The 23,837-nt window shown below is 35.9% G+C and overlaps 1 protein-coding gene across 1 annotated transcript in view; it reads left to right on the plus strand.

The window, feature by feature from the left end:
- The window catches only part of MTREX (Mtr4 exosome RNA helicase), a 114,332-nt gene that overhangs the window by 19,287 nt on the left and 71,208 nt on the right, over positions 1 to 23,837 (plus strand). Inside the window, exons 5-13 of the mRNA XM_017548667.2 lie at positions 5 to 117; positions 10,594 to 10,768; positions 11,923 to 12,013; positions 13,510 to 13,634; positions 14,658 to 14,756; positions 15,221 to 15,323; positions 19,521 to 19,652; positions 22,072 to 22,151; positions 23,338 to 23,448. Of these exons, the coding sequence (XP_017404156.1) occupies positions 5 to 117; positions 10,594 to 10,768; positions 11,923 to 12,013; positions 13,510 to 13,634; positions 14,658 to 14,756; positions 15,221 to 15,323; positions 19,521 to 19,652; positions 22,072 to 22,151; positions 23,338 to 23,448 (1,029 nt within the window). The remainder of the gene's footprint in view (positions 1 to 4; positions 118 to 10,593; positions 10,769 to 11,922; positions 12,014 to 13,509; positions 13,635 to 14,657; positions 14,757 to 15,220; positions 15,324 to 19,520; positions 19,653 to 22,071; positions 22,152 to 23,337; positions 23,449 to 23,837) is intronic.

Here is a 23,837-nt window from a genome sequence, read left to right on the forward strand (position 1 = left end):
ATAGGAGTACCCATTCATTCTTGATGCTTTTCAAAGAGAAGCCATTCAGTGCGTTGACAATAATCAGTCTGTTCTAGTATCTGCACATACATCAGCAGGAAAAACAGTATGTGCTGAGTGAGTAGCTTTCTTTTTAAAATCACTTTGTTTCTTATTTCACTCTTTAAAACTTTTTGTTGTTTGATTTCTGCAAGTGAAGATGGTTTTACTTGTCCCTTTTGAACAATTTCTTTTTCTTGTTTTATTGAACCTCTATTACAATGTTTTAATTGAAGTGATAAAAGAAGACTCTCATCTTGTTCCTCATATTAGAAGGAAAACACTCAGGCTTTCATCATTAAGCATGATATTACCTGTTGGTTTTTTTATAGATGCTTTTTATTTAACATTTTGAGGAACTTCTATTCCTACTTTGCAGAGATTTTGTCTGTGTGTATATATATATATGTCTGTTTATAAAATATTTAGATACTGGATTTTGTCAAGTGCTTTTTTGCACCTGTTGACATGATTTTTTTCTTCTGCACAGTCATGACTCTCACTGCAGCCTTGACCTCCTGGGCTCAGGCGATCCCCCTGCCTGCCTAGTAAATGGGACTACAAGCATGTACCATCACACATGGCTAATTTTTTATTTCTTTTTTAGAGACAACTCAGGATCTCACTGTGTTGCTCAGACTGGTCTCAAACTCCTGGGCTTAAGCAATTCTTCCATCTTGGTCTCCCAAATTGCTGGGATTACAGGCATAAGCTACCATGCCTGGCCATGTTTCTGATATGTTTTTTTAAATAATTTCACGTCTGATAAGCTATGTTTGATCTTGTTTTCTGTACAGCATCATTTCCCTTCTGTCTGAAGAGGTTCCTTTAGCATTTATTATAGTGCAGTTCTACTGATGGGAAAATCTTTTAACTTTCGTATGTCTGAAAATCTTACTTATTTTTGAAATATATTTTCCTTTGTTATAGAATTGTATTTTAAGAATGCCTTTGGATTTGCACTGGCAATATCTAGTATAACGTTGGATAGTAGTGAGAGTGCCTTATTTCTTATATGAGGAGAAAAATGTTGTCTTTCACCATGAAGTATGATGTTAGCTGCTTTTTTGCAGGTTGCTCTTTATGAGAATGAAGTTGTTTCCTTCTGTTCTTAGTAGGGAATAAATGAAAATAAACAAAAATTGAGAATTTTTAATCAAGATGTGTTCTATTTTGTCAAATGATTTGTCCATCTATTGAAGTAATCATGTGATATTTGCTTTTTATTCTGTTAGTGTACTATATTAAATTTTCTGTTATTAAACCAGCCTTGTATTCCTGGAATAAATCTGGCTGTTTATGGCAGATGATCATTTGTGTATGTTGCCAATTTCAGTTTGCTAGTACAGTTGTCACTCAGTATCCAAGGAGGATTGGTTCCCAGACCCCCTCATATAACAGAATCCACAGATGCTCAAGTTTCTGCAGTAGCACCTGTGGAACCTTCAGATGAACAATTGCCTCTCTGTATCCATGGGTTCCTTGTCTTGCAAAGACAGTAGTATATTTTCTTTTATGTTTTGTTTTTTATATTACTTGCCATATTTATTATATATATTTTTTTATTTTTAATTTTTATTGTACATTAGGTTCTGGGGTACATGTGTAGATCATGCAGGGTTGTTGCATAGGTGCATACATAACCAGGTGGTTTGCTGCCTCCATTCCCCCTTCGTCTATATCCAGCATTTCTCCCCACGTTATCCCTCCCCACTTCCTGCTGTCCTTCCCCTAGCCCCCCGCCAACTGACCCCAGTGTGTGATGCTCCTCTTCCTGAATCCACGTGTTCTCATTGTTCAACACCTGCCTATGAGTGAGAACATGCGGTGTTTGGTTTTCTGTTGTGTCAGTTTGCTGAGAATGATGGTTTCCAGATTCATCCGAGTCCCTACAAAGGACACAGACTCATCATTTTTTATGGCTGTGTAGTATTCTATGGTGTGTATGTGCCACATTTTCTTTGTCCAGTCTATCATTGATGGGCATTTGGATTGGTTCCAGGTCTTTGCTATTGTGCACAGTGTCGCAGTGAACATATGTGTGCACATGTCTTTATAATAGAACGATTTATAATTCTCTGGATATGTACCCGGTAATGGGAACAGTGGGTCAAGTGGAATTTCTGTTTCTAGATCCTTGAGGAATTGCCCCACTGTCTTCCACAATGGTTGAACTAATTTACATTCCCACCAACAGTGTTAAGAGTCTTCCTGTTTCTCCACATCTTCTCCAGCATCTGTTGTCTCCAGATTCTTTAATGATTGCCATTCTAACTGGTGTGAGATGATACCTTAGTGTGGTATTGGTTTGCATTTCTCTAATGACCGGTGATGATGAGCTTTGATTTCGTATGTTTTTTGGCCTCATACATATCTTTTGAGAAGTGTCTGTTCATATCCTTCGCCCACTTTTGAATGAGTTGGTTTTTTTCCTTGTATATCTGTTTTAGTTCTTTGTAGACTTTGGATATTAGCTCTTTTTCAGATGGGTAGATTGCAAAAATTTTTTCCCATTCTCTTGGTTGCCAGTTCACTCTAATGATTGTTTCTTTTGCTGTACAGAAGCTCTGAAGTTTAGTTAGATTCCATTTGTCTATCTTGGCTTTTGTTGCCATTTCTTTCAGTGTTTTTAGTCCTGAAGTCCTTACCTATGCCTATGTCCTGGATGGTTTTGCCTAGGTTTTCTTCTAGTGTTTTTATGGTATTAGGTCTTATGTTTAAATCTTTAATCCATCTGGAGTTAATTTTAGTGTAAGGCGACAGGAAGGGGTCCAGTTTCTGCTTTCTGCACATGGCTAGCCAGTTTTCCCAACACCATTTATTAAACAGGGAGTCCTTTCCCCATTGCTTGTTTTTGTAAGGTTTGTCAAAGATCACATGATTGTAGATGTGTGGTGTTGCTTCCAAGGCCTCTGTTCTGTTCCATTGGTCTATGTCTCTGTTTTGGTACCAGTACCATGCTGTTTTGATTACTATAGCCTTGTTGTATAGTTTGAAGTTGGGCAGTGTGATGCTTCCAGCTTTGTTCTTTTTGCTTAGGATTGTCTTGGCTATGCGGGCTCTCTTTTTTTGTTTCCATATGAAGTTTAAGGTGTTTTTTTCCAGTTCTGTGAAGAATGTCATTGGTAGCTTGATGGGGATAGCATTGAATCTATAAATTACTTTGGGCAGTATGGTCATTTTCACCATATTGATTCTTCCTAACCATGAGCATGGAATATTTTTCCATCTGTTTGTGTCCTCTCTCATTTCGTTGAGCAGTGGTTTGTAGTTCTCCCTGAAGAGGTCCTTCATATCCTTTATTAGCTGTATTCCTAGGTATTTTATTCTCTTTGTAGCAATTGTAAATGGGAGTTTGCTCTTGATTTGGCTCTCTGTTTGTCTGTTATTGGGATATAGGAATGCTTGTGATTTCTGTACATTGATTTTTGTATCCTGAGACTTTGCTGAAGTTGCTTATCAGTTTAAGGAGATTTGGGGCTGAGAAGATGGCGTTTTCTAAATATACAGTCATGCCATCTGCAAATAGAGACAGTTTGACTTCCTCCTTTCCTAACTGAATACCCTTTATTTCTTTTTCTTGCTTGATTGCTCTAGCTAGAACTTCCAATACTTTATTGAATAGGAGTGGTGAGAGAGGGCATCCTTGTCTAGTGCCAGATTTCAAAGGAAATGCTTCCAGTTTTTGCCCTTTTAGTATGATATTGCCTGTGGGTTTGTCATAAATGGCTTTTATTATTTTGTGATATGTTCCGTCGATACCTAGTTTATTGGAAGTTTTTAGCATGAAGGCTGTTGAATTTTGTCACAGGCCTTGTCTGCATCTTTTGAGATAATCATGTGGTTTTTGTCTTTGATTCTGCTTATGTGATGGATTACAGTTATGGACTTGCGTATGTTGAACCAGCCTTGCATCCCCGGGATGAAGCCTACTTGATCGTGATAAATAAGCTTTTTGATGTGCTGTTGCACTCGGTTTGCCAGTATTTTATTGAAGATTTTTGCATTGGTGTTCATCATGGATATTGGCCTGAAGTTTTCTTTTTTAGTTGAGTCTCTGCCGGGTTTTGGTATCAGGATGATGCTGGTCTTATAAAATGAGTTAGGGAGGATTCCCTCTTTTTGTATTGTTTGGAATAGTTTGAGAAGGAATGGAACCAGTTCCTCTTTGTACATCTGATAGAATTCGGCTGTGAACCCATCTGGACCTGTACTTTTTTTGGTTGGTAGGCTATTGATTGCTGCCTCAAATTCATCCCTTGTTATTGGTCGGTCCAGTGTTTCAACTTCTTCCTCGTTTAGGCTTGGGAGGGTCTAAGTGTCCAGGGATTTATCCATTTCTTCCAGATTTACTGGTTTGTATACATAGAGTTGTTTGTAGTAATCTCTGATGGTAGTTTGTATTTCTGTGGAATCAGTGATGATATCCCCTTTATCATTTTTTATTGCATGTATTTGATTCTTCTCTCTTTTCTATTAGTCTGGCTAGCCGTCTGTCTATTTTGTTGATCTTTTCAAAAAACCGGCTCCTTGATTCATTGATTTGAAGGTTTTTTTGTGTCTCTATCTCCTTCAGTTCTGCTCTGATCTTAGTTATTTCTTGTCTTCTGCTAGCTTTTGAGTTTTTTTGATCTTGCTCTTCTGGCTCTTTCAATTTTGATGATAGGGTGTCAATTTTAGATCTTTCCTGGTTTCTTATGTGGGCATTTATTGCTATAAATTTCCCTCTAGACAATGCTTTAAATGTGTCCCAGAGATTCTGGTAAGTTGTATCTTCATCCTGTTTGGTTTCAAAGAACATCTTTAGTTCTGCCTTTATTTCATTGTTTATCCAGTCGACACTCAGAAGCAAGTTTTTCAGTTTCCAAATAGTTTTGCATATATAACTGAGTTTCTTAATTCTGAGTTCTAATTTGATTGCGCTGTGGTCTGATAGACTGTTCATTATGATTTCCTTTCCTTTGCATTTGCTGAGGAGTGATTTGCTTCCAATTATTTGGTCAGTTTTAGAGTATGTGTGATGTGGTGCTGAGAAGAATGTATATTCTGTGGATTTGGGGTGGTGCTTTCTGTAAATGTCTATTAGGTACACTTGGTCCAGCTCCCCATTCAAGTCCTGGATGTGCTTGTTAATTTTCTGTCTCGTTGACCTGTGTAATATTGACAGTGGAGTGTTGAAGTGTCCCACTATTGTATGGGAGTCTAAATCTGCTGTTAGGACATTAAGAACTTGCTTTATGTATCTGGGTGCTCCTGTACTGGGGGCATATATATTTAGGATACTTAGCTCTTCTTATTGGATTGATCCTTTTACCATTATGTAATGCCCTTCTTTGTCCCTTTTGATCTTTGTTGGTTTGAAGTCCATTTTATCAGAGACTAGGATTGCATCCCTTGGTTTTTTTTTGGTTTTTTTTTGTTCTCCATTTGCTTGGTAAATCTTCCATCTCTTTATTTTGAGTCTATGTATGTCTTTGCACATGTGATGGATTTCCTGAATATAGCACCCAGTGCATCTTGACTTTTTATCCAATTTGCCAGTCTGTGTCTTTTGATTGGGGCATTTAGGCCATTTACATTCAATGTTAATATTGTTATGTGTGAATTTAATCCTGGCATTTTGTTACTGGCTGGTTTTCTTACCCGTTAGTTGACTCAGATTCTTCATTGTGTCATTGGTCTTTGCCATTTGGTATGCTTTTGCAGTGGCTGGTACTTGTTCCTTTCCATGTGTAGTGTTTCTTTCAGGAGCTCTTGTAAGGCAGGTCTGGTGGTGACAAAATCTCTCAGTAATTGCTTGTCCATAAAGGATTTTATTTCTCCTTCACTTATGAAGCTTAGTTTGGCTGGATATGAGATTCTGTGTTGAAAATTCTTTAAGTATGTTGAATATTGGCCCCCACTCTCTTCTGGCTTGTAGGGTTTCTGCCAAGAGATCCAATGTGAGTCTGATGGGCCTTCCCTTTGTGGGCGACCCGACCGTTCTCTCTGGCTGCCCTTAGCACTTTTTCCTTTATTGCAATCCTAATGAATCTGATGATTATGTGCCTTGGAGTTGCTCTTCTTGAGGAATATCTTTGTGGAGTTCTCTGTATTTCTTGAATTTGAATGTTGGACTGCCTTGCTAGGCTGGGGAAGTTCTCCTGGATAATATACTGGTGAGTGTTTTTCACCTTGGATTCATTCTCCCCATCACATTCAGGTACAACGATCAAGTGTAGATTAGGCCTTTCACATAATACCCTATTTCTTGGAGGATTTGTTCATTTCTTTTCACTCTTTTTTCTCTTGTCTTGCCTTCTCTTTTTATTTCATTGAGTTGATCTTCAGTCTCTGATATACATTCTTCTGGTTGATCAATTCGGCTATTAAAACTTGTGTTTGCTTTGTGTAGTTCTCGTGCTGTGTTTTTCAGCTCCATCAGGTCGTTTATGTTCTTCTCTAAACTGGTTATTGTAGTTAGCATTTCGTCTAACCTTTTTTCAGGTTTTTAGTTTCTTTGCATTGGGTTAGAATGTGTTCCTTTAGCTCAGAGAAATTTGTTATTACCCACCTTCTGAAGCCTGTTTCTGTCAATTTGTGGAACGCTTTCTGTCATGTTTTGTTCTCGTGCTGGTAAGGAGTTGTGACCCCTTGAAGGAGAAGATGCATTCTGGCCTTTGATGGTTTCATTTTTTTTGCACTGTTTTTTTCCCATCTTCGTGGATTTATGTAGCTCTTATCTCAGGGAGCTGCTGGATGAGGTCGGTTGTCTGCCTGTCAAGTCACTACTCTACAGTAGTATATTTTCAGTCCTCAGAACCTGCATGTGTAGAGAGCTGACTGTGTTTTATTCTAGACTTTTGTGTCATCTTGAGGAATATTGGTATGTCGTTTTCTTATAAAGTCTTTGACATTGGTATCAGGGTAATACTGATCTCTTAAAGTAAGCTGGAACTGTTCCCTCCTGTTCTGTTTTCTGTATGACTTTGTGTATTTTGTATACTTCTTAAATGTTTGATAGAATTCACTGGTGAAGCCATTTAAACCTAGGCATTTCTTTTTGGAAAGATTTTTAATTCCTAATTTAATTTCCTTTCTTTTCAAGCCAATTTTGGTAAACCGTGTCTATCTAGAAATGTTTTCTTTTATGAGACAGGGTCTTGCTGTAAACCAGATTGGAATGCAGTGGCAGGATCATGGCTCACTGCAGCCTCGACCTCCCAGGCTCAATTGATGCTCCCACCTCAGCCTCCTGGGTAGCTGGGAGTATAGACATGTACTACCACACCCAGCTAGTTTTTGTATTTTATTTATTTTTTATAGAGACAGGATCTTTGTTGCCCAGGCTGGTCTTGAGCTCCTGGACTCAAGCAGTCCTCCTGCCTCAGCCTCCCAAAGTGCTAGGAATACAGGCACAAGCCACCTTGCCTGGCCGTGTGTGTGTGTGTGTGTGTGTGTTTGTTTGTTTGTTTGTTACCCAGGCTGGAGTGCAATGGCTCAAACTCAGCTCACTGCAACTTCCGCCTGCTGGGTTCAAGCAGTTCTCCTGCCTCAGCCTCCCGAGTAGCTGGGACTACAGGCATGCGCCACCATGCCCAGCTAATTTTTTGTATTTTTAATAGAGACAGGGTTTCGCTATGTTGACCAGGATGGTCTCAATCTGTTGACCTCGTGATCCACCTGCTTTGGCCTCCCAAAGTGCTGGGATTATAGGCGTGAGCCACCACGCCCTGCCGTGTGTGTGTGTGTGTGTGTGTGTGTGTGTGTGTTTGAGACAGTCTCGCTCTGTCACCAGGCGCCAGGCTGGAGTGCAGTGGCGCGATCTTAGCTCACTGCAACCTCCGCCTCCCAGATTCAAGCAATTCTTCTGCCTTAGCTTCCTGAGCAGCTGGGACTACAGTGCGCCACCATGCCCAGCTAATTTTTGTATTTTTTTTTAGTAGAGATGGGGTTTCACCATGTTGGCCAGGATGGTCTTGATCTCTTGACCTCGTGATCTACCCGCCTCGGCCTCCCAAAGTGCTGGGATTACAGGTGTGATCCACTGTGCTTTGAGTAGAAATTTCTTGAGGTTTTAGATAATTCTTTATGTTTAATATAAGTGTTTATAAATCTATAAAATTTCCCTCTTAGTACTGCTTAAAATGCATCGTATAAACTTTGATAATATTGTGTTTCATTTTCATTTAATTCACTTTTTCATTTCTCTTTTGATTTCCTCATATGTTGTTTACTTTTCAAACGTGATTTTCCATATACTTTGCCATTTATTATTTCTAATTTAATTTGTGCTTAGAGAAGATACTTTATGAAATTTCAATAATTTAATGATTGATACGGTTGGACTCATATTTGCCTTTTGTTGTTGTTTTGTGGGTCTTTTGGTATATTTCTCATTTTTTTTGATCCTTGGTTTTCCTCCTTTACTGCCTTCTATTTTGTTTTGCAAATATCTTTTAGTGTACCATTTTAATTTTTCTTTTGACTTCTTAGCTTTCTTTATTTATGTTTTTAATGACTATTCTATTTAGGGCTTACAGTATGCATATTTAACTAAATCACAATCACAATTTCTGTAAATTATTGAAAACTTGCTCTAATATTCTCATTTTTGTACAATTTGATGTCCTATATATTTCAATGACATATGCTGTAAATCTGGTAATACAGTATCTGTAACACAATATAATCATTGTTTTAGATCATGTTATGTTTCTAAAAATATTAAATAATAAAAGTTTTATATATAACTTTATATACATAAATAGTCTTGATTGTTCTGTTTTATGGTATGGTTTCCTTTCAGTTTGAAGGTCTTTTAATAAATATTTCTTGCATAGTAGTTTTATTTTGCTTTCATTTTTGAAATAGATACAGAGTTGCTGGTTGACAGTTTTTTTTTTTCTTAACATCATTCTGTTGATAATCGTTTCATTCTACTCCATTGTTTCTGATGAGAAGTCAGCCTTAATTTTGTTCTCTTTTATGTGCTGAGTTTTTCTGTTTCAACTCTTCAAAGCTTCTCGTTGCCTTTGTCAATTCTCAGTTTAACTATGATGTTTCTAAATATGGTTCTTTTTCATTTTTTCCTGCTGTGTTAATTGAGCTTCTTGGATCTCTAGATTAATGTCTTTTAAACATATGAAGTGTTTTATTGTTAATTTTTCTATTTTTTTTCATACCTTTTTCTCATTTTGGAATTTCCATTGGGTTACTTGAGGATGTCTTACAGATCTCTGAGTGTCTCTTATTTTTCTTCTCTCTTTAGATTTGATAATTTATCTCAATTTATCTTCATGTTCATTAATAACATTTTTCTCATCACAAATCTGCTTAAGAGCCCATCTAGACAGTTTTTCCTTTTGATTGTTAATCTGTAGACTGTCTTTTTCTTTGAGACAGAATCTCACTCTGAAGCCCAGGCTGGAGTGCAGTGACGTGATTTTGGCTCACTACAACCTCTGCCCCCTGGATTCAAGCAATTCTCTTTCCTGAGCCTCGCAAGTAGCTGGGATTACAAATGTGCACCACCACATCCGACTAATTTTTGTATTTTTGCTAGAGACAGGATTTCCCCATGTTGGCCAGGCTGGTCTAGAACTCCTGGCCTCATGTGATCCAACCACCTCAGCCTCCCTAAGTGCTGAGATTATAGGTGTGAGCCACTGCAACCGGCCTAATCTGTAGACTTTCCATTTGATTATGTTGTTAATATTTTTGGTTTCTTTATTGAGATAGTTTCTTATGACTGCTTCTTTTTTCCTATATATGGATCATACTTTCCTGTTTCTTTTTATATCTTGTAGTTCCTTCTTGAAAAGTTTAGATAATGTATGTAGCACTTCTGTATTTTCTTTTTATGTATCTCTCTCATAATTCATATATGATGTTTGGACAACTTCTGATTTTTAAAAAATTGCTTATTTCTCTATTTTGGGGGTTGGCTGGAATGAATGTTATTTTTATTTCCCCAAACATATCATAGTAAGGCTATTAGGGGCAGGAACTGGACTTTAAATAAGGAGGATCTACTATAATGTTAAGTTTAATGCTGATACCATTGTCTGTATTTAAAGAAAAACAAATAAAACTGCTCTGTTGTGTTCTGTTAATAGCTGTAGAAAAACTTTTCCATAATCAGAACCTACTGTAATTTTCAGAGTACTGGTTAAAACTGTTACATGTGGGGAAAGAATACATATTAACTTACTTGTGAAACTTGGGGAGGAAATACTTCATTTTCCAGGGACTATAAGCACTTTATTGTCTGTGTATGTATGAACTCACAGATAGGCTCTAAACTTTTGGAGGCTCATCTTAGAACCAAACGTGTTTTCCTTGCAATAAATAGGGTAACTGTTAGTAATCTATTGGTATTAGTAATTAAGTTGCATTAACTCTCAATTAACAGAGTTCATATTTATTGTAAGTATAATAGATATGGTGTTAATGTTCTTCAGAGTCCATTCAAGATAAGTAATTAGGGAAAATTTGAACACAATTTAAATATTAACAGAATTTTGAAAGTCATAATGTAAAGGAAATTATGATTATTTGTTTTCACATTTTTAGGTATGCCATTGCATTGGCTTTAAGGGAGAAACAGCGTGTAATATTTACCAGCCCAATTAAGGCTCTGAGTAACCAGAAATACCGTGAAATGTATGAAGAATTTCAAGATGTTGGTCTGATGACTGGTGATGTTACTATTAATCCTACAGCATCTTGTCTTGTTATGACCACAGAGGTAATTGACATAGTGCCATATCTGACTTTTCCTTTTTAATTAAATTCAGTTAGAACATGTAATGTTTTATTGGTTGCTCTACTTAAAGTATAATACTTCATTTTCTGATTAGACTTAGGCAAAATGGATAAAATTTATCTTAAAATGTTCTGATAACATTAAATTTCAAAATTATCATTCTTTATTATTTGCCTCATAGATATATTTTTCCTCAAGTATTTTTAAAGTTTATTACTTTCAGTTACATGAAAATGTTTTATTGGTTTTGTATACATAGTTTTAAGGATTTGAATATATAGTTTTATATAAATAGTGGCTCTTTGTTTCATGTGATTTTTTTTCTATATCTAAGTGTTGATACAAGTATATGAGTAACTAATTTTTTAAAGAGTACAGTATTATGTTTACCTTCTTCCCATAATTGCAGTTAAGTTTTGCATATACTTATAATATCTTACGTTTTCGACATTACTAGCTATCTTTACTTAGTATTTTTGTACATACTTTAATTATATCTTTGCATTTTCCAAGGATATGGTACAATGGTGAGCATAAATTAGCTTCTGGTTTGGAGAACCAGCCAAAGGCATTGCTCACTTTTTATTTTGTTGCCTCATGAAAATTTATTTTCCATTTTCAAAACTTTCCTTTATCTGTCGAAGGTTTTCTTTAACTTCAAAAATTAGGATAACAATTGCCAGGAAGTATCCATATTGTTAAGAAAATAAGGCAGAAAAAAACGGGCAAACATTCAGGGATGATCCAGTGTTTTGAATGGGGGATAATTTAAGTTGCACTTATATATTTTAGAAAGTATGATTATTGGGACGGTGCTGTGTATATAAAGAAGTTGTGTCATATTCTAGATATATGGAGAGTAGGAGTGATAATTCTCTCTGTGGATTGTATCTGTTGAGTAACTGTTTTGAAGCTATTTATTTTTTATGAGAAAAAGAATATACAATATAATATATACAACAATATTAAATGTTACTTTAATTTTGTTAAATAGTAATTTCTCTAACCCCTTAAAATTATTTTAATATTTCCATTTAATAATATTCACAATTCCTTGTTAGAAAAAACAACTTTTGTTTAACTGTTAGTTGCTATGCCAGTATCCAACTAAATAAATCATCTACTTTTTTCTTTAGATTTTGAGAAGTATGCTGTACAGAGGTTCTGAAGTTATGCGAGAAGTTGCTTGGGTTATATTTGATGAAATTCATTATATGAGAGATTCAGGTATATTCAGTGTTGAAATATATATCATGTATTTCTCTTCAGAATGACATTAGGAATTTTGAAAAAGTTATTGTTAAATTTCGCTTCTAGTTTTTGTGTGGGTAGAGTTCTGATAAGCTGTTGCTTCTTTATTTTTTATTTATATTTTTATTTTTGAAACAGAGTTTCACTCTGTTGCCCAGGTTGGAGTGCAGTGCCGGGATCATGGTTCGCTGCAGTCTTGATCTCCTACCTCAGCTCCCCACATAGCTTGGACAACAGGCATGCGCCACCACATCTGGCTAATTTTTATTTGTGAGTACAGGTGGCATCTCACAATGTTGTGCAGGCAGGTTTTGAGCTCCTGGACTCAAGTGATCCTCCCATCTTGGCCTCCCAAAGTGCTGGGATTACAGGCATGAGCCACCGCACCCAACCTTGCTTTCAAGTACAGCTCCTTAAATAGTAACTTTTGCTGGGTGGGAAATGCAAATTCAAACAAAGCAAAAGGAATTAAAAGCTGACGTGCTTCTTACAGAGAGCTCACCAGTAGAACTAATGTTACAGAATTTCTAAAACTTCTGGCTTTCAAAGTTAACTTTCCTAAATTTTATTTAGTTTAATAACTGTGAAATACATGTTTTTGGTAAAAAAAAAATAAATAAAAAGTGAGGATTATGAAATAAAAATGAATAAAAAGGAAAACTTACAAATGTCCCTTAGGCTGTTACATGATCGTAATGAAAAAGTAAGTATGCTTGGAATTTTTAGGGTGCTGACAGGGCTAACATTAACAAACATATTGAAAAGTTAAATGTTTATATGTACACACTTAAAGTAAGATTTGGTTTTTATTTAAACTTACTAAATCGGCCTGTATTTATGGAGAAAGTAATAGAATTTAAGAAATCATTTACCCTTTGAGCATTTCACCCTTTTCAAATTTATAAAATTAAGCTCCTAACAGAGGTGTTTTGGTTTTAGAATCAGAAATCCTTTGTTGATTTGTTTTTTTAGGAGGGAAGCTGTCAAACAGATTTTTCTGGCTTTTTCCATTTTAATAAAGATGACTTACAGTTTTATCATTCATCAAGTCTTTCTTTCATCTCTAAAAGATCATGAGGATAATTTGAGTGAACGATGCCATCTGGAATAGTAATAGTATCTTCTAAATTTGTTGACAACTTTCTACAAGTCAGTAACCACTACTTTTCAATGTGAAGTAGAAATAATGTTCCGCTGCCTTGTCATTGAGGCTCTTATTAGGTTGTTTGGAAAGATGCATCCTGGAATTGCTCTTTGTAGGCTATTTCAGAGTACATTATATTTATAGGGGTTAGTCTACTAATTTTCTACTGGATAGATTAACGGTGAGAAGTAGTTTTCAGTAAGGTTCTGTGGCTTAAAGTATTCTTGGGTAAAGTCTGCATTTCTAATGATAAAGCTTCAGAGAATATAATTTTAGATACTATCGCAGAGTGACAGTGTAGTCCAAGGTATATATTTATTTTTTTCAGAACGTGGTGTAGTATGGGAAGAAACTATTATTTTGCTTCCTGATAACGTCCACTATGTCTTTCTTTCGGCTACTATTCCAAATGCTCGACAGTTTGCTGAATGGATTTGCCATTTACATAAACAGGTATTTTTTCTTCCTTTTTTGATATCTTCAATATTCAAAATGTTACAGATCGGCCTTGCTCTACTCTCCCTATGCTTTTTTCCTGATGTCCAAAATAAACATTTTAATGTTAAACTACTTCTCAAATCAAGCAGCTTATCAAAATTAACTGACTGGCTTTTTAGAAATGTTGATTTCTGAGCCCCATCTCAAACCCACTATATCTAAATCTCAGGGAACAGCGCTCCAATTTTCAAAATTTCCCAGGTTGATCCTGATGATCTGCCAGGTTTAGAGACTACTGTCTTTACTCAGTTATCCGTGAGTACACAGAATTTCCCCTAATGTCTTGGTGCCAGGAAAAGCTAGACGTCTCTTGAGCATTTGATTTGATTTTTCTCATGTAAATACAAACTTTTTACTGACTGTTTCTGTTTTGCCCTTCTAGTCTGATTTTGGCATCTGTGTAGGCTTGTAACAGGCATTTGAATTTATTCTTGCTTTCATTTTTCTGCCCTTAATTTTCCTTTACACTGTTATTCTCATGAACTTACCTGTTTATAAGCTCTCTGATAGTGTTTTTGTGACATTGCCGCATATCACTTCTGTAGGATAGAAACCCAGTGGATCTTGAGGAGCTAGAGCAACCTACTGCTTCAGGTTTTGAAAAGCTTGGGTGGGGCAGAAAAGTTCCATTTTACCTGATGGATCCTTATCACTGTACTCCTCCTCCATAGAAAAATAAACATCTTTCTGTAATTATAGCGCCCCAGGGCTAGGTAATGGGTAATTGATGCTCAGATCACGTATTTGGCCGTGGTTAGGGAATGAGTAAGTTGGGAAGATGGTAGTATAATTTCACAAACCTAATTTTTCCACATTTTTCTCGTCCCTGGCTTTTAGTGAATTTTTTTGAAGTGTTTTCTTTTTGAAATGTTGAATTTATTACTTTATTTTCTTAAGATCTTTTAGGTTGGAGTAAGATACAGTTTTGTTTTGTAGAAACAAAATTTTGTATGTTTAATTATTTCTTTCTTTTTACAGCCCTGTCATGTAATTTACACAGATTATCGGCCCACTCCATTGCAACACTACATTTTTCCAGCAGGGGGAGATGGCCTGCATCTTGTGGTTGATGAAAATGTAAGAGAATAATTGTCCTTTTAAAATCTGTAATGTCATGGTTTATTGTTAATACCTTTTTAAAAAATTTTTTTGAATTAGAGAAGAATGTCAGGCATTCATTTGTTTTTCTTGGTTTTAATCAATCAATCTTGATTTTTTGTGTGTGTTTGTTAGTTGAGGCTGTGTTTTTCTTTTGCATGAATCAAATTTCTCTCCTTTCCCACTATTTAAAAATACCTAGAGAAGAGGGGCTATGGACATGTTTCAGATATCTTATATTTTGCTTTTCTCCATTTTTTTTTTTTTTTTTTTGCTATTTTTTTTTCTTTTAATAGCTTTACCACAGATCATGTTTGAACTATATTAGTGGCTTTCATTGTTACACCAAATTATTTTTACTTGAGGAAGGCTTATGTATGAAAAATGTTTGAATTATGATTAAGTATTAGTGAAGTTACACAGAAAAAAATTTGTGATTCCAGGGTGACTTCAGAGAAGATAATTTTAATACTGCAATGCAAGTGCTTCGAGATGCAGGTGATTTGGCCAAAGGAGACCAGAAAGGGCGGAAAGGAGGAACAAAAGGTAATTTGGAACTTTGTTTCGAAAGAATTTTACATGTAAATTGTATATTCAGATTACTCTGACATTTTTTGTCTTAGTTTTTTTCTCAACAAGTTATGTAAAGATCTAGATGGTATATAATAAAATTGGATAAATACTAATCTTTTTTGTATGACATTAAGTATAATTTATATACTATAGAATTCACCCACCTAAAGTATATTAATTCAATAGTCTTTAGTATGCTTACAGAGTTGTGCAGCCATCACCACTGTCTAGTTCCAAAACATTTTCATGAACCCAAAAAGAAACCCTGTACACATTAACAGTTATTTTCCATTTTCCCCCAACCTTTCCCTTCTCACCCTTCAGACGTAGCTAATTACTAGCCTGTTTTTCATCTCTGTGGCTTTGCCTTTTCTCTACATTTCGTATGTTCGGAGTGACTGGCTTCTTTGACTTAATGTAATGTTTTCAAGGTTTGTTCATTTTATTATTTTATTTTTTTGAGAACTGAGTCTCACTGTGCCACCTAGGCTGCAGTGCAGTGGTGCAATCTTGGCTCACTGTAACCTCCACCTCCTGGGTTCAAGTGATTCTCCTGCCTCAGCCTCCCAAGCAGCTGGGAATATAGTCCTGTCTACCACCACACCTGGATAATTTTTTATTTTTAGTGGAGATGGGGTTTCACCATGTTGGCCAGGCAGGTCTAGAACTCCTTACCTGAAATGTTCTGCCCACCTTGGCCTCCCAAGTAATGGGTTTATAGGCGTGAGCCGCTACGCCTGGCTGGTTCGATCATTTTATGCTATACGTACTCATTCCTTTTCATGGTTAAATAACATTTCATTGTATAGATAACACCACATTTTGTTTCTCCATTCATCATTGGATGGACTTTTGGGTTGTTTCCAGTTTTAGACTGTTAGGAATGCTGCTATAAACATTGATGCATGTACTATTTAATACAAGCTTTTGTGTGAAAAGGTGTTTTCTTCTGGATATATACCTAGGAATGGCATTACGGGGCCATATGGAAAGTCTATGTTTAACCTTCTGAGCAACTGCCAAAGTATAGGTATTGATCAACTTACAACCATTCGACTTCACGACCACAATCGCTAGCCACGACTGCTCCGCGTCTGGCAGCTCAAACGTTGCCCAGCTGGGCGTACAACAGTGCAGACCAGCTTCCAGCAGCACTACCATCTCCGCATGCACCATTTCAACTGTTATCCCAGACTCGGCACAGCAATTTGTGTTTTGCGTATTGGATATTTTTCATCAAACCCCTCCCAAGAGGTCTACCAAAAGGAAATTATCTTTGTCTACGCCTCAGCCTGCCAAGAAGGAAAGAAAGGCCATCGATCTCAACACAAAAATGAAGGTAATTAAGCAGTACGAAGGAGGAAAGAAAGTGAATGTGATCGCATGTGATACGAAGTTATCACACTCGACTGTGTCGACGATTTTGAAAGATAAAGAATTCGTGGATCTGTGAAAAGTTCTGCACCCATGCGATCAACAGTTATAACAAGGCAACAAAGCGGGCCCATCCACGAAATGGAGAAATTGCTATATTCCATTTGGATGGAAGATCGAATTCAAAAACGGACACCATTAAGTCATTTTACTGTGTAGATGAAGGTGAGAAGTCTATTTCAGACTCTGAAGGAGCGTGCTGGAGAAGATTACAGTCAAGAATTTGTAGCAAGCACTGGCTGGTTCCAGAGATTCAAGAAAAGATTGCAAATGCATAGTGTTCAAGTGACTGGAGAAGCAGCGAGTGCGGATGAGGAAGGAGCACGTAAGTTTGTTGATAGTCTGGATGAATTAATTACAGATGAGGGATATCTAGCAGAACAGATTTTCAATGTTGATGAAACTGGACTATTTTGGAAACAGATGCCAGCACGCACTTATATTCACAAAGAGGCCAAAAGCATGCCGGGATTTAAAGCATTTAAGGATAGGCTAACTCTGCTGCTTGGTGGGAACATCGCAGGGTTTAAGCTGAAGCCGTTCTTAATTTATCACTCAGACAACCCGCGTGCATTCAAGAATGTTAACAAGCACACACTGCCCGTCTACATTCGTTCTCAACGTAAAGCATGGATGACACAAGGATTGTTTGAAGACTGGTTTATGAACTGTTTTATTCCTCAAGTTCGAGAATATTGTTTGGAGAAAGATATTCCTTTCAAGATTTTATTGCTACTCGATAATGCGCCTGGACACCCACCACATCTAGGCGATCTCCATCCAGATGTAAAATTTGTTTTTCTTCCGCCAAACACGACTCCACTCGTCCAGCCTATGGACCAAGGTTCGATTGCTACATTAAAGGCCAACTATCTCTGAACCACCTTCACTCAAGCAATATCCACTATATAGCTGACTCAGAACTAACATTGCGAGATTTTTGGAAACACTGCAACATTTTGATGTGTATCAAGAATATCGCTACCGCCTGGGAGGCTGTGACGACAAAGTGCATGAATGGCATCTGGAAAAATTGTGTTAAGCGTTATGTTAATGATTTTGACGGATTTGACAGTGAACATGAACTTGAAACGATTCGGGAAAAAATAGTAAAACTTACTAGACCTTTCTTTGGAGTGTGAAATGGAAGATGTCGAAGAGTTGCTAGACAAAGAATCCGGAGAACTTACAAATGAAGAGCCAATCGAACTGGAAGAAGAAAGAGTGGCGGAAGAAGAAAGAAGAGAAGCAGAGAAAGAAGTGGAGGAGCCAGAAAGAAAGCTCACCACTAAGGGATTATCAGATGGTTTATCTTTACTGAATAAACTTCTTACACATTTCGAAGCGATGGACCCAAACATTGAACGATTTGCAAGGATTGAACGGATGGCGCACGATGTGTTTCGTTCGTATCGTGAAATTTGTGAAGACAAAAAGAAACATACAATTCAGACAAAGCTCACCATGTTTACGAAAAAACCAACTCTAGTAACCCCAACTGCTGCCTCAGATGATGACGTCAACGATCCGCAGCCAAGCACCAGCGGCCAGTAAAATGTTTCGTACATGTTTATATATTTTGATATGTTTTGCAATTGGGAAAATGTTTCCTATGGTATTTTTTACACCTGTATTTTGTATTTTTGTATGCACCTGTATTTTGTAATTTTGTATGTTTTGCAAATATTAAACCAGTTGTACTGGTAATGCAGTGTTTTACTTAAACCTGACGAATGTAAAAATAAGAAACAAAATGGTTTAGAGATGATACAAATGGCATAAAATGAACAAAGAAAATTATGATATATGACAATAATGAAAGAAAATTATGATAAAATATGACTTAAGGATTTTTATAACATCATTTCACAGTACTGTACATATAGCCTACTCAACTTACGACCAAATCGTGTTACGACCAGTCTGTTGGAACCAATCGTGGTCGTAAGTCAAGCACTAGCTGTATTTTCCAAAGTTGCTGTACCATTTTACATTCCCATTAGGAATGTTTGAGGGTTCTGTTTTCTCTATATCCTTTGTATCACCATACTCTTCCTCCATAGAAACAGAGGAATCTTTCTGTAATTACAGCATCTCTGGGCTAGATAATGGGTAATTGAAACTCAGATTGTGTATCTTGCCCTGATTTCCTGATTGGAAAGATGGTAGTATAATTTGATAGACCGAATTTTTTCACATATAATATTTCCACAATACTTAGTATTATATGTTTGTCTGATTATAGTCATCCTATCAGATGCGAAGTGGTATCTTAATGTCATTTCAATTTACATTTCCCTGGTGGCTAATGATGTTGAACATTTTTTCATGTGCTTATTGGCCATTTGTATATCCTTTCTCTATTTTAAAATTATGTTGTTTTATTTTTGTTGTTGAATTATGATAGTTCTTTACATATTCTGGATATTGGACCCTTATCAGATAGATGATTTGCAAATATCTCCCCCTATTCTGTTTGAGGTTGTCTTTTTACTTTATTGATGGTGTCCATGAAATCACAGAATTTTTTTCACTTTGATGAAGTCCAGTTCGTGGATTTTTTTTTCTTATGTTGGTTATGCTTTTGTTGTTATATCTAAGAATTCTTTGTCTAACCCAAGATCATGAAGATTTATTCCTATATTTTCTTTTAAAAGTTTTATAATTTTAGCTTTTGAATTTAGATCTGTGATCTATTTTGAGTTAATTTTGGTATGTTGTTTACTCTTTTTGCAGGACCATCAAATGTGTTCAAAATTGTGAAGATGATTATGGAAAGAAATTTCCAACCTGTGATTATTTTCAGTTTTAGTAAGAAAGATTGTGAAGCCTACGCACTTCAAATGACCAAATTAGATTTCAACACAGGTACTACATCATTTTGGTATCATTTTAATGTTATGTGAAAATGAGTGTAAAATATATTTCTAGTAATATTTTTATCTGTTATATATTACTAGGATATGCCATTCACCGTACACTTACAGCAGTACTCAGTATATTTGTAAAAGCTTTAAAGGCCCTTGACTTACACTTTTTTTTCTTTCTTCACCTTTTATTGAAAGATATGAGTATACTGTTCTTTTTAAAATTCGGAGAACCCTATGAAAAATACTAGAATCATGCTTTCTTATACTTTGTTACTGTAAACTTCTCAGTTATTGTGGTTCTCTATTTGACCACTTACAGGTAGGTCTCATAGCTTTGTTAGACTACCTTCTATATAGAAAATACCATGCTTCATTCTCACTGAAGTCTAAACCAGGAAGACCTTCTAGCAAATCGGTATATTATTGGTAACTTCTAGCAAATTGGTAAATTACCTCCTATACATTAATTGCAAAAGTAATTCACTTAAAGTCACACAGTTAAGATAGTAGCACAACCTGGCTTTCTTAGTCTGTTTCGTGTTTCTGTGACAGAATAGCTGAGACTACGTGTATTAGTCTCTTTTTCTGCTGCTGATAAAGAAATACCCAAGACTGTGCAATTTACAAAGAAAAGAGGTTTAATGGACTCACAGTTCCACTTGGCTGGCTGGGGATGCCTCACAATCATGGTGGAAGGCAAGGAGGAGCAAGTCACATTTTACTGTGTGGCAGAAGGCAAAGAAAGAGAGCTTGTGCAGAACTCCCATTTTTAAAAGCATCAGATCTTGTGAGAGTTAGTTGTGACTATCACGAGAACAGCACAGGAAAGAAATGCCCTGTGATTCAGTCATCTCCTACCACCTCCCTCCCACAAGACGTGGGAATCATGGGAGCTACAAGATGAGTTTTGGGTGGGGACACAGAGCCAAACCATATCACTAGGTAATTTTTGAAAGGCAGAAATTTATTTCTTGTAGTTAGAGAAGCTGGAAATCCCAGGTGAGGGACCCACCACATGTAGTGGTGGAATCCCATGGGTGAAGGGATTTTTTGTCATGGAATCCCATGGGTGAAGACAGTAAGGAGAGAGCATGAAAGAGCAAAGAGTGGGAGAAGGAGGCCGAACTCATCTTTTTATCAGGAACCCATACCAGTGATAACTAACCCACTTCTTTGATAAAGGCATTAATCCATTCATGAGGGCTCTGTCTTTTAAAGGCCCTACCTCTCAGCACTGTTGTATTATGGATTAAGGGGTCAGCACATTAACTCAAGGGGGACACATTCAAACCACACCACTGGCCAAGAATTGCAGTGTGTTGAATACCAACCTGATTGTCTTTCAACTCTTACTTTTTACATATGTAATTCAGTACAGTGAAAAGTAAATAATATCTTAAGTCATCCAAATTTGAATTTCAGTTGTATTGTTTTCTTTATCAAGGCAGGTTTTGTTCATTTTATCTGTGCATTTTAAAGCTAATTCCTACTTTTCCATGAGTAAAAGTAAAAATGACAGGTAGCCAACATAGCCTCCTAAAGCCAATAATATTTTGTGTTTTTTTGATGGAATTGTTCTGCTCTTACTACCAGTGCCGAATAATCTTAAAAATTTTAGGGTTGCATACTGATTAATATAACAGATATTTATTCAGTTCAACAAATATTTATTCAGTACCTATTGTTTGATAGACTGTACAAGAAGGCAGTGTGGCGGTTAAGAAAGAGCATGGGCTCTGGAATTGTTATTCTCACAGTTAATAGAAGTGCTAATTATTAAAAACTAAGCTTCACTTTACTTAGTAGTAAACGTAGATAATAATAGTTCCTGTGTCCTGTAATTGTTAGACTTAAATGTTGTATGTAAAGTACCAGTTGTGGTTATTGTTACTATTTTTGTAAGACAGTACTTTTTTTCATGAATTAAGTCTACTAGATATGTTTTGAAAGGCAGAGATTATATTGATTATATAGTAATTTTTATCTACTTTCTCCTTGACCATCTTAAATGCCAGCTCTTTACTTTTTGCTCTTTAAAGACATTTTACCCCCCCCCGAGACAGGGTATTGCCGGAACTGGAGTGTAGTGGCGTGATCATGGCTCACTGCAGCCTCAACCTCCTGGGCTCAGGTGGTCCTTCTGTCTCAGCCTCTCAAGTAGCTGGGACTACAGCTGTGTGCCACAATGCCTGGCTAAATTTTTTTGTATTTTTTGTAGAGACAGGGCTTCGCCATGTTGCCCAGGCTGTTCTCGAATTCCTGGCCTCAAGCCAGCCACCTGCCTTGGCCTCTCTAAGTGCTGGGATTATAAGTTTGAGCCACCATGCCTGGCCTTTAGACTCTTATTCTTTGTAATGTGTGAAGTTTGGTATCACTGACTCATTTTGATATTTCTGTAACCTTGAATTTTCTCCTAGATGAAGAAAAGAAGATGGTTGAAGAAGTATTCAGTAATGCAATTGATTGCTTATCTGATGAAGATAAAAAACTCCCTCAGGTGAGTTTTCAATTTTCAGTAGTTGCTACTCTGTTGCACTTTTCACACACTGCAGCATATATGTTGTGATATGCATTTAAATGATATTTTGACTTATGCTTTAAACTTCAAAAAGGCAGTAAGAAGAAAGTTTGCTGCCTGAAGGAACTTTTCTCTGAGAGCTAGCATGGTGTGAAAATTACTGCTAGTGTTCTCAATATTATAAAATTTTTAATGCTAGTTTTAAATCATTAACTTTTTAGATTCATAAGCCTACCACATAAAATAAGAGAGAACACTTAATCATGTGTTTAGTGCGGAATTTAACACACCTACTTTAGGCTTTAATCCATTATATTTTTGCTTTGACTGTTGAAATTGCCTGAGAATTCTAAAATATGCTGATGCTTATGTACCACTTCCAGAAATCCTAATTTAATTGGGCTGATGTACATCCTGGACATCAGAATCTTTTAAAGGCTCCCCAGGTGAATCTCCCCTGCATCCAAAGCTGAGAAATACTGCTTTAGAGTGGTATGAAAGTTTTGTTGGGTGAAGGGAGATCATACTCTACTTTACAGATAAATGCTTTGATTTTGTAAGGGATTTTCCATAAGACTGTGGTAACATGTTTCTTGCTATTTTAAAAGGGTTTGTAATGTATAAACTTTTTTGTAGATTTCCTTCATGGCTGAATTATTAGTATCTTAAGGGCTGAGCCATGACTTCATATATCTTTGTTGTCATAGCACACTTCTAATAGTATTTAATGGCATTTGATAGATTGTTAGAGAAAAGAATTCTTCAATAATTGATTTATTTTTAGATTAAGTACATATTCATGCCAAATCTTGGTTATAATGATGTATTTTTTTGGAGTTTTAGTTGCCAGTATCTTTTCTACAGGCAAAAACTCTTCCCCCATAGCATATACTTTTTTTTGAGACAATGAAGTGATGCTGGAAAACTTAAGGCAGCAAAGCATTTGTAAAGTATATTTACAATATGCCTTTCATATGAGCTAGGCTAGAATTATATTGAATTTAATAATCTGTGAGAATATAGGTTTGAGTTTTGCATTATTCTGGAAAGACTTTGTTAAGTTTTTTTTAGAGAGAAAGCATTCTTTACTCATTTATTTTTCTTGATTAACATTTTAAAATTCCTTTTCTCATATCATAAAATTAATGTTATTCCAAAATCACAGGTAGAACATGTACTTCCTCTTTTGAAGAGGGGGATTGGTATTCACCATGGTGGTTTACTTCCTATTTTGAAAGAAACTATAGAAATTCTCTTTTCTGAAGGATTGATAAAGGTATGGTTTTCTTTTTATTTTTATGCCCCAAAATTATATTGTATGAAGAGTTTGAAAATTATAGAGAACATTGTTTATAGACTGGTGTGTGTGTGTTTAACAAGGCTTAATGGAATGACTTAAATATAATAATGAACTTGATTTTGAACATATAATAATTTTAGTATAACATATATAAAAATCAAGTTCATTGTTTAATTTATTAAAAAATCAAGTTCATTATTTAATAAATTCATTAAGTTCATTAAGTTCATTATTTAATTTATTATTTATAAATTTAATTTATATATTTATAAATATATAACATTAGATACTAATGTTATACTAAAATTAAAATTTGGAGTGTAGGTTAAAAAAAATCATTTGTTTCCTTTCTTTTTTTTTTTTTT

This window comes from Cebus imitator, unplaced genomic scaffold (genome assembly GCF_001604975.1).
Source record: "Cebus imitator isolate Cc_AM_T3 unplaced genomic scaffold, Cebus_imitator-1.0 Scaffold213, whole genome shotgun sequence".
In the NCBI taxonomy this organism is placed as follows: domain Eukaryota; kingdom Metazoa; phylum Chordata; class Mammalia; order Primates; family Cebidae; genus Cebus; species Cebus imitator.